Source organism: Vicugna pacos, chromosome 17 (assembly GCF_048564905.1).
Source record: "Vicugna pacos chromosome 17, VicPac4, whole genome shotgun sequence".
Lineage (NCBI taxonomy): Eukaryota > Metazoa > Chordata > Mammalia > Artiodactyla > Camelidae > Vicugna > Vicugna pacos.
In genome coordinates this window covers 24,966,362-24,981,145 of record NC_133003.1, presented here as the reverse complement: position 1 = coordinate 24,981,145, position 14,784 = coordinate 24,966,362, and the positions used below count along the sequence as shown (strand labels likewise).

At 46.0% G+C, this 14,784-nt stretch overlaps 2 protein-coding genes and 1 long non-coding RNA gene across 4 annotated transcripts in view; 2 read left to right on the top strand and 1 right to left on the bottom strand.

Moving 5' to 3' along the window:
* Window positions 1-868: 868 nt before the first annotated feature.
* IL17RB (interleukin 17 receptor B) lies at window positions 869-14,680 on the bottom strand. Of its 2 annotated transcripts, XM_031686414.2 has the most exons (11): window positions 14,600-14,680; window positions 12,730-12,754; window positions 11,825-11,965; window positions 10,234-10,361; window positions 9,668-9,794; window positions 7,785-7,832; window positions 6,128-6,270; window positions 5,679-5,750; window positions 4,546-4,645; window positions 3,302-3,400; window positions 869-2,121 (listed from the first exon to the last, which is right to left on the bottom strand). In XM_031686414.2, exons 1-11 carry the CDS (start codon window positions 14,657-14,659, stop codon window positions 1,559-1,561), a joined length of 1,506 nt encoding a protein of 501 aa, XP_031542274.2. In that variant the 5' UTR covers window positions 14,660-14,680; the 3' UTR covers window positions 869-1,558. The 2 variants fall into 2 exon arrangements, with proteins under 2 accessions (XP_031542274.2, XP_072797607.1); XM_072941506.1 differs by lacking the exons at window positions 11,825-11,965; window positions 12,730-12,754; window positions 14,600-14,680 and adding an exon at window positions 11,426-11,589.
* The window catches only part of CHDH (choline dehydrogenase), a 54,389-nt gene continuing 42,975 nt past the window's right edge, over window positions 3,371-14,784 (top strand). Inside the window, exons 1-3 of the mRNA XM_072941500.1 lie at window positions 3,371-3,486; window positions 6,244-6,389; window positions 9,146-9,300. Coding sequence (XP_072797601.1) covers window positions 9,249-9,300 — 52 coding nt within the window. The 5' untranslated portion in view covers window positions 3,371-3,486; window positions 6,244-6,389; window positions 9,146-9,248. The remainder of the gene's footprint in view (window positions 3,487-6,243; window positions 6,390-9,145; window positions 9,301-14,784) is intronic.
* On the top strand, window positions 10,296-12,902 carry LOC140686772 (uncharacterized). The gene is made up of 2 exons (XR_012060669.1): window positions 10,296-12,578; window positions 12,721-12,902. It is a non-coding gene; the product is annotated as an uncharacterized lncRNA (long non-coding RNA).

The window sequence follows — 14,784 nt, the reverse complement described above, 5'->3', positions numbered from 1 at the left end:
AAGTTTGGGGCCCATTCAGGTCTAGATTTTCAGAGGCAAAGATTTAAGTCTGGGCTGGCTGGCTTTTGTTACCAGCATGAGCTGGGGTGGGCTTGGGAAGGAGAACAATCATTATTTGACCCGAATGGAACAAAAAAAAATGGAACACATAAAAGAAAACTCATTTTCTTCCTAAAGCCAAGTAGAAATGATTTTTGTATAATTTAGACTTGTTAATGTGTCATACAGAAAAGCAAGGTGACTGTTGCAATTACTAACTTAATCATTAGGTCCCCAATTTTCCTTTATCTGAAAATGAAGTGAAAGTTTTTGGAGTTCTTTTTGTTCAGTATGATCAGTTGACCTTAATCTGTGAGCCGTCTGAACTAAAGTTTAAATACAGACAGCTGTTACCACCAGTGGTCCAGGCCTTGGTCCAGCCTTTTGAGCCTCTGGCCAGAGAAAAGGAAGGAGGTTTGGAGACAGCAGCCAGCGAGCACAGCCTGGGGGCTCAGACACCTGGGAGGATGCAGAGGATACGTGATTCCTGCCACTGTCTGCTAGGCACCTTCTCGCTCCCAAGAATGGGAGTGGGGTAAGATGAATGTAGGTGCAAATAAGAGATGCAGGTGAAGGGGAATATAGAAAAAATAAGGATGGTGAGAGGTTTAAGGTTTAGGACATGGAAAAATGCTGGCACTGGAACATTTTACATAAATCATCCTAAGGATCTGCTCAGTAGGTCGGAAACGAAGAATCTGCCAGTGTAATAGAATTTTTACGTGCTAGTACTACTTAGGATGTTTGCCTTCAATTTGAAAATTGTTTTGCTGTTTTTTGTTTTTAGGTTTTTAACAAAATAATTAAATTTATACAATACTGATTTTATTTATGTTTCTTTTTATTTATGTTTCTAGGCTGCTTCAACACAATTTAGTATTGGCTACTTAGTTCTAAAAGCATATTAAGTATTTCTGTTTATGATAGTTTTTCACCTAATAGCATATTGCTCTTATAACTGGTAGGTGTTGATTCAAGTTGGTTTCTGGTCCAAGTTTTGACATAAGCCATGTCCACTTTCTTTTACAGGCACTGAAAACTGATTATGACAAATAAGTGAACGTTCACATTAAATGTATTGTCTCAGGCAGTACAAAGTATTTGCTTATGAATCTGGACACTGTTTCTTCATTGTGGTCTTTATCTGTAAGACGTGTATTGGAAGGAGTGGCATGGCCCTTTAAGGATAATCTACATTTTAACAGTCATCCACTTGTAACTGATCCACATTCTAGAGCAGACAGTCTTGGACTATGTGAAAAAAATAAGCATTCTTAGGAAAATACAAATACTAATACAAACAGCCTTTTGGTGATCTCTGCATTAAGAAAAAGATGCTTTCAGAGAAAAAGTTGGAAGAGTTAAAATGTCAGAATCCTTAATCCCTGGGTGGTTCAAGGTTTGACTGTAATACTCCCTACAAGTAACCTGTACAGGAAACTTCAGAATCATCACAGATGCTTTTTTCCCTGTAATTGGAGGGGTAGTAAGGCTTTAAGGTCACCTGCTTCGTGGGTGGCTACAGAAAGGAGCAGCTGTTGTGGCAGGCTTGCAGCCTTCTCCCCACCGGCACATGCTGCTTGATGTGGAAAAGCTCTTTGCGGAAGGCGGTAACGTCTTTCATGAGGTGGTATGTGGGGCAGATGCCAAGTGCACTGTAGTCGTCTCTGGTATCAGCTTCACTGAAATAGACCACCACGTATTTGTGCAGATGAGTTTGGCTTCTCAGATCACTGCAGAAGAGGGTAAAGGCGAGGGGGAACAGGTCTTGGGAGTTCTCACAGGCGCTGCCCTCACTCTTGCCACAGGTACCATCACACATGGTGTTGACATCATTGGAAAGAAGGAAAATGACCCTATCCGCTGCTTTCTTCTGAGTGGTAAGCCACTGCACGGGACCCATCTCAGCTATTTTCTTTTTCTGCCACTTTTCAAGGATAACCTCACTTCTGCAGTGGTTTTGAAGAAATTCAGTGAAGTAACAAACCGTGTGATGGAAACATATTTCCAATGGGTAAACCACAAGAACCTTAGTGGGGGGCAGTAGAGTGGAAGTAGGGGAAGAAGTCTTCTTGATCCTTTCTGTGGGGGGAGAGACACATTTGTTATCTGTGAACAACAAGTAGCAGGCTTTCTTTCACTCTAGTCTAAACCATCACTGGTAAATGATCCCTTGCTGGAGCACCAGGGATGTTGTTATTGCCAGAGGAAGATATCCCTGATGCTCCTTTTGTACACATCAGCTGAAACACATCAGTGCTTAAACTTTAAAGATATTGTAAAAGATATATTTTCTAAATCCCTGTCACTGAATAATTCTTAATCAAGCCATATCTTTTCAAATAAATTCATAGAAACTGTTTAGGTTTAAGGTGGTCTGTGTCAGGTGGGTGATTGTAACTTTAGTATTTCTAGTGTCATATGAACAGGGACAGTTGACCAGTTGCCCGTCACATCTCATTTTGAGTTGGATCAACTTAGTAGTTGTTCCATCTTCTACCTACAGGTGGTGGAGTTTATTTACAGTTCCGTAAGGTTAAGTGGTACCCCATTTCAGCTGGAATTCAACTGGGATTCTGTCCTGCGTGTGCTACAGAGCAGATACTAGGTATGAAACTACTGTTATTGGATACAGGTCAAACATTGCCCCCTAAATACAAGTATTTCTACGGTCAGCCTTCCATGTGGCTTTCTTAGCTCAGAAAGAACATTGGATTAATCTTGTCCTATCTCTGACAGCACAAAGTCTGCATTTATATTGTCTATGTGTGGAGGGGAGGAGAAGCAGAGATTTTGAGTGGACCTCCTTCTAACTCTGTATCTATATAAATACTCTGATTTCTTATTCAGGTCCTCAGTGTTTTAGAGTTGGCCATATCCTTAGAGTATATGAACCCAAGTGAGTGTTATTGGAAGAACTATTTTTAAAAAGGAGGAACTAACATAGAGTACCTATCATCGGTAAAGTGCAATTTGTTATTAGCTATCTTTGGCCCATTTCAGTCCTTGTAGATGCCTTGATGGTAAAACAGGAAACAGGTGATGGTCTGCAGTTCTGGAGGTCCCGATCCCCGCTTTCCCTTAGCAGATGCGATCCAGTCATTATATCAGTCTTTAGGGGAGCTCTAAGGCATTAAATAAATGTTGTCTGACTCTTGTCTAATGCCAAAATGTGATTGCCTCCGGAGGAATCTCTTTTACAAAAAATTCATTGTTACTTCCTCATCTAGGTTTCTCTAAAGAACTGAACTGTAACCCTTACCATGCCTCCAGGTTAGGTAGATCCCAACTGCCAGCAGCCATGTGGCCACCAGCAGAGCCGAGAGGAGGAGAGGCAGCCAGCCACCCAAGACACTTCTGCCTAGAGAAAACAGAGCTCGCTCATCTTCAGCAAAACAATCCAAATTTTTCTCCTATTTGGAAGCAAAATTTTGCTCAATGCTTTGTGTAAGTTTTGGTCCCTTTAAAACCAGGGGTTAGTAGATCTCTAGAGGGGGTCTGCAGATTGGTATGTTTTTCTGTAAAGTGTCCAGGTCTTTCATTAGATTCTCAATAGGGCTAGGGGACCCAGGAGATTAGGAACAGTCCTCTAAAATCACTTTGGCCTCTCACTCCATATTTACGCAGGCATTTTCACTCTGGTAACCAGAGTTTACATTCGCTTTTTTGTTCTTTGACAAATTAATGTAATTTGGGGTGCAATTACTTAATATACAGTATGCACAGACGGTGATTTTAAAGGCTGTTTATTAGGCTGACAAATGTGGAGGGTAATGCCACCCCATCACAGGAATGTTGAGGATTGGGTAAGCTCTGGCGTGTCAAAGTGCTCAGGAATCCATAGGTACTGGGCCCACATAGCAGTCAGGACTGTTAGGAGGCTGGGTTTCTAAGAAAAACACTTTTCCACTTTTGACGCCACCCCTGGGCTAGTTCTGGAAGCATTTTATTTGTTTACCTGCAGTGAAAACTAACATCTCTAAATTTAGAGAGACATTTTCCAGAATAAGCTGCTCCCAGACACCAGTGAGGTGTGTCTTTTGGTGCCACTATTCCTAATTTGTTATCCAAATGTTGACTGTGTAACCACATCAAGTTACATTAACAGCCAGGCCTGGGCCACTGAGACAGATAAGAAAGTCAGAACACAGGGAAATGTGGGTTCCTTCATATAATCGGTCCTTTTACTCTAGTGACTTTTCAGCAGATCCTTGTGGCACTTTGAACATCTGTTTTGCACTATTGATTTTTTTTTCCCCTTCTCGTGTATTCCCTTCTGGGTAAAGGATCTCAGTCTTAAAAACAAAGCCTTATTCTTACTCAGATTGCAGCTCTTGGGCACAGCACTGCTGTCTTTTCTGGCACCCTGTTCAGCCCACGGAGGCAGGGACACTCCCTCCCTCATGTTCCCCCACACACAGCCGGTCACATGTTGAATGGGGGTGAGGACAGGCCTTCCTGTCCTGAGCCTCTTTGATGGGCTCGTGGAAATGGCTGGGTACTTACTGTGATCCCGAGGGTAGGGGACCCCTGCTTGTGGGCAAAGCGTAACAATTGCTTTGCGTCGGATGCAGTCATTGCCACAGGTATGGAAATACGGAGTCAGCTGCGGAGAAATAAGGGGCTCAGAAAGCTCTCACCATGCTTCAGTCTCAGAATGATTCCTACTTCCACCAGAATTTCTCGTCATTTTTTTCTCTGATTTCAACCCCTCTCTAGCATTCTAATAGGACATTTTTTCCCCTTGGTCATACTTTCAAACAAAGCCCTAAAATCCAGACCAGTGGCCGAAGACCAAACACTTGCTAAGACTCCTGGGTTGCGACCCTAAACCTTGTACATGTTGCTAACATCTTTGTTTCCTTCTCTAAAAGGGTTAGGTCACATCCTAATACATATGCAAATATGTCCTCTTAAAAAAACAGCAGTGGGACTCCTCTTGACCCACGTCTGATTTATGACTGGTAAGTCCCCTGCGACAAGGAGAGTCTGGTTCCCTGGAAAAGGGGTGCGGTCAGAACATGCTGAGAGTTATCTGCACCACCTGGTGTGTCTAAGCGCTGCCTGTAAGTCCCAGAGGATGAAGAACAAAAGCTCCTTTTATGTTGTGTGTAGCTGTGTCCCACCCAGGCCCTCCATGGCCCCATGGCATAAGCTTGGAATTGAAAGAGCCCTGACAGCATCTGCTACTCCAATTTCCTGTTCACCAGCAGAGTAAACTCAGGCCCTGAGAGAACAGAGTTGCCCTGCAAAGTTCATAAGTTGATCAGGAACCACAGCCTTCTGATTTCAAATCCTTTGTTACTTCAATTTGTGGTGAAAACAGGTTTGGGGAAATAAATTGGTACTCCTGTCTCAGAATTCCTCTGAGCAAAATGGGAATAAAAGCACTTTGGAAAGTCAACAGCCACTCAGAAGCAAAAAGGACTGTGACAGTAAGTCAGCTTCCTGACCTCACTGTGAAGACTGAGGCCAGGACTCCCTGTGAGCATTACTTTATGTAGACTGCTGGCAGAAGCAAGCTGGGGAGAGAACTCATCTGCTCCAACTAGAAAGGACTCCTCCAAGGTACCTCACAGCGGTGCCGTAGGTCTTCAGTCCTCTCCCGCCCCTTCCCAGGGCATCTCATTCAACTTTACCTGGACCACAGCACCTTCACTTTCCCTGGTCACTGGAACCACCACAGAAGTTCGAGTTTGTTCATTCTGGTGCTGTTGTGTGAGATAAAATCAAGAATTAGGAGCCATACGACATGGTAGATCAAAGACTGCCAGTGAAAACACTACTCTTCCCAAGCTGGCATTGAACTCATTAGACTGTGAATCAGGATGCACACCATACTTCTGAGACTTCTAGTTTTGATTGGGTTTAGATTCACAGGGCTGTTCCTGGGGATGACCCCCGGGGACTTGTTTTTCTTTATTTAAATTGGTCAAAATAGCCCAGCACATCTGAACAACAGACAGTCCTGCCTGTGCTCTCTCAAAAGAATCTGTCCAGGGAATCTGCATTCTTCTTCAACAAGGTGGGGAGGGCTGGAGGTTGAGGATGGGGGTGTTGGTAGGGAAATGAAGCAGGGGAAATGTACCTTCAACACATAAGAAGTGCCGATTACAGTGGTATTTTGGATAAGGGCCATGTATCTGTTTCCAAGGGGACTGGTTGTAAAATTCACTTCTACCATGTTCTCACTCTTCCTACAAGCGGTGATGTTTGGATCCCACAAACTTCCTGTGAGTTGAGAGAGAATCACAAGGATGGAGGTGCATTTCAGTCCCCAGAAGGGCTTGACAGATACAGCTCTAAGTTCTCAGGCACACATCCAAGAGATCCAGATTCTTCTATACAAGGTACCTTTTATTTATCATCTTAACGTAATGTCTGCCCAAGAAAAGTTTTAAGCAAAAGTTGGTGACCTGTGTCACTACTTTTGCTGAAAGCAGCTTTCCTGGGCTGGGGGTGGTGGGAGGCACAGGCCGGGTTCTACAGCTCACTTCTCAACATCATTCTGAGTGAAAGGCTGGGGTCAGGATTTCCTCCTTTCCAGGATAGGTAGCAGGAGCCACAGGTTAGACATATCTCAGTTTATAGAGCAAGTGAATTCAGGATCAGGACCACAGCTGCTAGAACATTCTGGGTTCCAGGAGCTCCCTCCTTCAGAGCATCCTGCCACAGCTTTACCCAATATCAGGAGACAAGGAAATGCCTCATAGCTTAGACAATACCCTGACAGGCCTACTCGAAGAAAAAGTGGGCTGTTCCAATTCACGTGGCTTGCAAATTAGCACTCAGTAAATTTCCAGGAACAGGATCTAGAATAGTTTGCATTGTTTTCCCCACACAGGAGACAGTTTCAGGCCCTAGCTCAGAACTGTTTTTAGGATTTGGGAACTAGGACTGATTGGAGACCCCCAGACCCCCTCACATCCCCCAGTGTTCATACTCCACATCTCTCGCAGCAGGAGGCAAGAGAGGAAGCACAGTGCTCGAAGTCTGCCTTCCAGCAAGCTCAGTCAGCCAGGGTTCGCAGCGGTGCCTTGTTGGGGGTGTGGGTGCCTGCAAGACAGGGACCGATCCCCCCAAGTACCACTAATCTCATTAGCACCCTAAGACTGTATTACCCAGAAATGCATAAATCCTTGTAAACTCCTTGGAAATTGGATACTTAGGACTGATTATTCTGAAGGGGATTATTTCAAAATTCAAAAAGTAGGGGCAGGTTCTAACAGTCTGGCCTAGGAGAGGTGAAGTCCTGTGAGGTCACAGGTTAAAAGCATGGTTCTAGGTCATTACTGTAGCTAACACTAGCACCTTGAATGTTTGCAAACCTAGGCCGAAGGTGCACAGGATCCCCATGGCCATAGCTCAGTGGTACCGAGTAGTGTCTGAGCTGGGGAAGGACTTATAGATTCCCGTCCAGGCAGGAAGGGCCTTTGACTGGCACCACCTTAATTTTGGTTTGGGCTAAAATGTTACTTTAACCAAGGGTGGGAGGTGTTTGAGGGTGTTTTTCTGTGACTTGCTCCCCACATAAACCTACCAAGAGTCTGTCCATCCTTGGACAGGCTGCTGGATTCAGTGGGCGCAGGGCTGGCTGGGGATCAGCCTTCACTGTCTGAGCAACTTGGATTCATAACAGCCCCACTCTAGACCTCAGTTCCTTGATCCTAAAAAAAAACTAGAGCTGTGCTGGCTCAAGTTACGAGTTTCTTCTAATAACAAAAGCAAATGCTGTATTTACTTACCTGCCTCGATGCACTTTTTTTTGTATTTCATTATGTGGTCTAGGCAGCCTGGAAATTTGAACATTTTTACATTTTAGAAAACAAAAATGCTCCTCCCCCTTGCCAACAATTGTGTACATATATATGCTCATCACACCTGTAACAAATTGCCAGAACATTCCAGGTGTGAGGTAAGAGAGCAGATTTAAAAGGAGATGCTAACATTATACTATTAAACAGAAGATTATCTACCCATGAGGTGATAACCAGAGTGTAATTTAAATACAGTCTCTATCAAAACAGTATCTATGATCCCCTCAAGAGAAGACTTGGAAACCAACCAGTCTTTAAAAATGAGATTTGGTAACATCCATAAAGAGGAGGTGGAGTTCAATCCCACCCCGAACACCCCCATCCCTGTGGAGGGGTAGACTTAATGATTTGTTTCCAAAAACTAGAGAAGGGGAAAAATAAGAGTAGACTGATACAGAAGCCTGGCAGACACCACTTAAGCAAATGATGGGGGTGAGCACCAGCGATGACGTCCTGTGCACGTCACCCACCCCTGACCAGATGTGATGAGAAGGCTGCTTCACCTCTGTGGGAGTCTCACCAAACACCCAGAGCCCCTGTCTAATCATGAGACAAGCGTCATACAAACCCAGATCGGGGGACATCCTGTGGGGTGCATGGCCAGCACTTCTCAGGACTGTCATGGTCATGAAGGACAGGGGAAGACTAAGAAACTGTCACATACCAGACAGGACACAAGGAGGCACAGGGGACCAAATGTAACTGGAACATGAATGGAAAAGAAGGTGAAATCCAACTAAAGTCTAGAGTCACAGAAATATACAAAAGTTTGGTTCCTAGTTTTGACAAATGAACCACGGAAATGTAGGATGTTAACGACAGGGGAAACTGTGAGAAGTATACAGGAATTTTTGGTACTGTCTTTGCAACTTTTCTGTAAATCTAAAATTACTCCAAAATATAAACATTTTTAAATGAGATTTGGTCTCATCAAGAATGCTGGGAACGACTGTGTGGTAAATGATGTGATACCAAGAATATACTGGCTCACAGTCTCAAGGAACAATGATGGATTAGAAATTGCCCCCTTTGGCTTTGATGCTGTACATGAGACAGGGTCAGGCATGGGGTACTGAACAGGTACTGAACACCCCAACAGCCTGGGTGGAGGTGACATGGGAATTGCTGCAGCCAGGGACCATGCTGGACCCTGCACATGCACGATCCTGTCTCAGCCTTGCCCCAGTCCCATACGTGACACTGCAGGTGTGACACCAGAGAGCTGATCGGGTGTCATAGAGCAGGGGTAAGAATCCAGCACGCTGTGCCACCCTGCCTCTTTACTGCAGCCTAAGAGCCTACTGGAGTCCACACACCCTCAGAGACCAGCCACACGCTGTCAAACTACACAGCCTGCCAGGAAGCCGAGTCCAGAACAAATGTTTTACATCAATGACAAAGAGTGGCTACAGTGCATCAATCAAGAAGAACCAAAGTCTGAAAGGTCAGCTTCACTTTTACTGTGTGTGTAACACTGGGCAAGTTACTGAGGCCCTCACTTTCTTCATCTATAAAACGGGGCTATCCCCACCTCAGCGCTGTTGGAGGCTTAAGTGAGATGATGATGCATGTCAAGTGCTCAGCACAGCGCCTGACACACGGGAGTGGGCTTTCCCCTACATTTTCCCTGACTTTGTCCTCTCCTCTGTGAGTCAGGTGCAGTTACTATTGTGTCCATATTTCAGATGAGAAAGCAAAGCTCAGCAAGGCTAAACACCATGTCCAGGGTACCCTGGCCTCTCTACCAAACCACATGCCCCAAAGCAGGTGTCCCAGCCAGACGAGAATAAGAAAAGAGTGAGGAAGTTTACCTGGTGAGGTGAAGTTCACAGCCATGGAGGGACCATCTTCATTCATGTTTGCATTGGGGATATTATGGGCCCCAATGAAATAGAGCGTGTTCAGCTCTACAGGAAAGCCTATGTAGAAGAATGTCCACTGCAAGGCAAAGCAGGAACCCCTGAGTTTCCAAGTCCTTTTCATTTATGATTTCATTCCTTAACCTCCTGCTGAAATTCATGTCTCTAGCCAATGTCTGCTAAGGAAATAGACCCCACAAAATTTGCCAGTATAACTCATGAAAATCAGACAAGTGTGGAATTCTAGAGCCTGGATATAAGTTAAGTTCAGTTCCCCTCACTTTGCTGCTGGGGAAACTGAGGCCCAGGGATGCTGTCTTGCCCAAGGCACAAAGAAGAGAAGTGGCCAGAAATGGGATATGAACCCAGGTGTCCTGCTCAAGTCTCCAGGCTATAGCTGTTCACCAGCCTGTGTGTGTGTGTGGGTGTGTGTGTGTGTGTGTATGTCACAGGATCCACACTCCCCAGCAAAGGACCTGGTTTTAGCGACAATTAGCCAAGTGTCTCCAAGCACTTACTTTGCCGCCAGAGGGTCTGGTCTGAGTCTGGAAGGCCTCGGTATAATTACACCTCACGCAGCTGTAGGACTGGAAGTTGCTTTTGCCCGTCACACAGATCTTGGTGGCCTTCAGCAAGCGGATGCTGGCTGCCGAGGTAGCAAGGGGGCAGTTGTATATTTAGCACTTCCTATGTGGCTGACTTGATGCTAGACAGCTTACCCTGCCTCATCTTAGTTCACATTCACCATAGCCCTCCAGGGTAGGCCCTGTGGTTGTCCCCAGTTTACAGATGGGGAGAGCGAGGCTTAGGGAATTTCAGGGAGCGTTGCCTTAGCTTACAGAGTCCATCAGCGGCAGAATATGGATTCCAATTCCAAAGCCCTTCTTCCTCATTGTTGAGCCTGATTTCACAGATAACCTGCAAAGGTGACTCTAACTCTGCACTATTTTGGGTCTCTTTTAAGAGGAACAGGCTGCTTTGTAGAACTCCCCAGAGGCCTTCCAGAGTGTCATCACCAGCTGTGCCTGTTCAGGCCGCACCTTTATCCATGCTGATCCTTCTCCCTGGAATGCCCTCGCCTCCTATTCTCTGCCTCTCCAAGTCTTACTTCTTCAAGGCCCAACTCATGCACCACCGCCTATAACAACAGCTAACAAAAATGCGCTCGCTCTATGCCAGGGATGAAGCCAAATGCCTTACTGCAACATTGACTTTAATGTGGTCTCACCAGGGCCCTCTCCTGCTCTCCCACCCCCTCAGTTGGAGCACAGGTCCTTCTGGGATTCCTCTGACTGTGTCTGTGCCAGTGTCTGCCTCCTCCTGACCCTCTGAGAATCCGACTATAGCTGACTCACCAATCCGTGCCTGGCACTCCCAGATTACTGACCCGATGGAATTTCGCTGAATTTAGTGGGTGGAACACACAGACATGGTCTTTAGGCCCCAAGGATTGGTTCTTCCAAAGAACTCACAAGGTGCCTTGGGAAATGCCAGGACCTCCATGATGCCATTTGGGAGGTGTAAAAGTTACATTTTCCTAAAGCTGGGGGGTTTTCTCTGGCCTTAACCCATTTTTCCATGAAGGCTAGCATAACATACAGACAAGCATACAAGTGTAGTACCTGATGAGTTTGCACACTCATGCAGCCAATACCCAAGTAAAGAAACTCCCCAGGAGTGTCCCCCGGCCTCCTTTCAGTCACTCCTCACCCGAGAGTAGCCACTGTACTGACTTCCGACCGCTTAGAGTAGTTTTGCCTGTTTTGCACTTTTTGTTAATGGAATCATTTGATGGCTGCGACTGCAGGCATGTGTGCTTCTTCTGTCTATGAGATTCCTCCATATTGTGTGTAGTTATAGATTGTTCTTGCTCATTGCTATACTGGATTCTGTTTTGTGATTCCAATTCTACTGTCAGGCATTTGATGCATTCTATTTTTTGGCTGTTAGGAATACTGCTACTATGAACATTCTAGTATGTGGCTTCGGTGCATGCATGTATGTATCCTGTTGGGTATGGGACTAGAGGGGAAGTAATGAGTCGTAGAATCTGCCCATTTCTGCTTTAGTAGACACTTTAGGCCTTATCTTTAACTGATGCAAACTTACCATCAGCCCGGAGTATCCAGCTTATGTTCATGAAAATTGAATAGTCCTCCATCACATCACTGCTTTTAACAGGTTCCACTCGGAGGTCCCTCAAGTCTCCTGGGGTCAGAGTATGTCGGACCATCCACTCTGGAGATGGTCCTGGGAGAAGGTGAGACTGGTCATGACACTCTCTCTCCAGCAGTCTAGTGCCACCTGTTGTTCTGTGTGACACACTCTGACCCACCCCTCACTCACAATTCATCTCTTCTTCCTGCTAAGGTAGGCCAGACACCTCTCAGTGCTGGCTGGTATACAGCCGAGGTGATGCTCACCTCCTGGCCCCAGCCTCAGAGCACGTGGGATCACTCCAGGTCCCTGTGTACGTATGTCTGTATCTAATGTATTTGGTATGTTTATGAGGATCAGTCCTGCCTTCCTCATGCTTCAGCCTGGACTCCAGCCAGCTGGCCCACATGACTCCTTCCTACCTTGTTTCTGCCAGTACCATCTCTCCTTCAGCTCATGCTGTGTATCCATATTTCTTGGGTAGAAGCCCACTCATTCTTCAGATGCTACCATCTCCAACACTCCTCCTTCTCTAAAATATTTGCTTCCTGTCCCCAGCTATAAGTGACGTCCATCCCACGGCAGTTGATCTCCCTCTGAGGAGAGGCAGCCTTTCTTTTCTGCCTTGCATGGTGATTCCTGCCCTGCCTGTGCCTCTTCCTGCCAGGAGGCCAGCCCACCCAAAACCCTGAGAGCTCTGCCTTGGGTAGGTAGAAGCTTCACCCGCATTAGTTAACAAAGCAATGGTTTACCCTGCGCCTGGTCCCTAATGACCCACTGCCAGGATTTGGGTCCCTTAAAAGTGCAACTGTGCTTTCAATGTAAAGCCCCACATACCCATTTCCTAGTGCACCTACCGGATTCAGAGCCACACTGAATTGTCTGCAAGAGAAAAAGAAACCAAGTGCCATGTTGAATGCCGGCAAACCACAAGCCTTCATTTGCCAAATTAGACAAAACACCATCTTTTTCCTTAAATGCATATACAAGTGATGAATGTTCAAATAAAAGCTGAGCCAGTTCCACTTCACTGGATTCTGTTCACAGTTTGGGGAAGAATAAGTGTCACCATGGTAGGCTGTGGTGGACCGTAGGTTAGCCACCGGTATGCATGATCCTCAAGTCTGCCCATCACTTCCCTTAGAGACCACAGGTGGGTCTCCACCCACTCTTCACCTCGGCCTTCCACGCTGCAAGCAGGAGATAACTCTGGACCATTATGAAGGCCCCTTCATGCTAACGTTTTAACTGTAGGTTTTCAGAACAGTCTAAAATATTTATTGAGTTTCCCCAGGTTAAGGACTGACTGTGCCAAGAAGATGAGGAGAAGGAAGCTGTGAATGCAGTCTGTGGTACCTTCCCCAGGTTCTTAGAAAAAAAATCCTCTTTTAATATAGAAAGACTCATCTGAGCTATTTACAAAATCATAAAGCAACTATGATTTCATCATGTTATCTTTTTAAAAGAACTTTAAAAAAAAATAGTATCATCAATGTCTAAGAAAGGCCAGCACTAAATCCTTTGAGGTTAACTGCTTATGTCTTTTCATAAGAAAAAATAATTAGTACTTCGGTTTTGTAATTAAACAAACAAACAAAAAAACCTGAACCTAAAAGGCAGCAGAACATTCCAACTACAAGACCCAAGGTGATAACCCCACCAGTTGTGGAATCTGAGTCCTCTCAGCCTCAACGTTTCCAAATGCCTTGTAAGACACAAGGCAAGACTTGATGGTTCAAGTAATCTGAGCTGGGTGAAACTTCAGTCGCTTGTCTTTGTCCTTTTAAAGCTGAATTCTAAGGGGTATCATCAGTTTTGTTTTTCTCTTTGAACAAATGAGCCAGCAAACTGGGAGCTAAGTTTTTGTCAAAGGGCTGGTGAGACAAAATTTAGAAAGAAGCAAAGCATCAGCTCTAAACTTTACAGAGTTCAAGCTGTTGGCCTAATAGCAACTACTGCAAAGACAATGAATTCTTCCTCTAGTGGAAAAGGCCAGGGGGTCTCATTGCTAAGACAGAGGACAAGGAGAGCAGCTGAAGACAGAGCAGGGAATGGGGTCTGTCCATCACCATCAAGTAACACCATGCTTTTATGCTACGTGCTGTGCTAAAAGGGCAGAGAGATAACTTCAAATGCTATTTTGCAGATAAGCTTTTTCTTCTTTGATGACCCAGAAGATTCCTTCAGTCCTTCAAGTCATAGGGGTAGGAAGGAAACCCAAAGGTAGAGTTCAGAAGCTTAGCTCTGGGGGCAAGGGCCCCAGCACAGCCAAATCAACATGGCCAAAAAGGCAAGTGGAATGGAGAAGTAGGTCTTAGCCCACGAAGTGGGCAGACCTCAAGACCCTAGGCAGTAACCATACTGAACACCTACCATATGCCAGGCTCTTTGCTGCTGCTTTGCAGCCCCTGTTGCTGACCTTACTACACCCTGATGTATCCTTTCACAGATGAGGACACGCAGGCTCAGTGAGGATAACCAGCTGAATCCAGAGTACTCTGGCATCTGAACCCGGGTCTGTCTGATTCCCCCGCCCCTGACTCAAGCAGCCCGATGCCCAGTGCCCTCCCGGCCGGTACCAGTTGGCTGCCCCAGAGAGTGCACAGGTGCTCCCTCCCAAGGGTCCTCGCCAAGCACCCCAGAGAAACATGAGCTGACCGATGCTCTCAGGGTTCGGGCTCAAGGGACGGGAACGCTGGAAAGAAAGGGACGGGCAAGGGGGCTTACCGGCTCCAAGGTCACCGCACCCCCGCACAACGCCGCCAGACTCAGCATCACTAACAACATCGCGGAGCCACCGCCCGCCAACGCGCCGGCTCGACCCAGCCTAGTGCGGCGCTCTTATCCTGGCCCGAGGCCATCCCTCCCGGCTCCGCCTCCCACCCCCACCCCGCCAGCGCCACCCTGTCAGG

What these genes read in the sequence shown, in the direction of transcription:
- IL17RB (XM_031686414.2), bottom strand. Translation starts at nt 14,659, where the DNA reads ATGTTGTTAGTGATGCTGAGTCTGGCGGCGTTGTGCGGGGGTGCGGTG. An exon ending in TCAGTGTGGCTCTGAATCCG is followed by an intron (nt 11,966 to 12,729) that starts GTAGGTGCACTA and finishes ACCTTCTCCCAG; the next exon opens with GACCATCTCCAGAGTGGATG. An exon ending in AAAAAAGTGCATCGAGGCAG is followed by an intron (nt 6,271 to 7,784) that starts GTAAGTAAATAC and finishes CTCAACTCACAG; the next exon opens with GAAGTTTGTGGGATCCAAAC.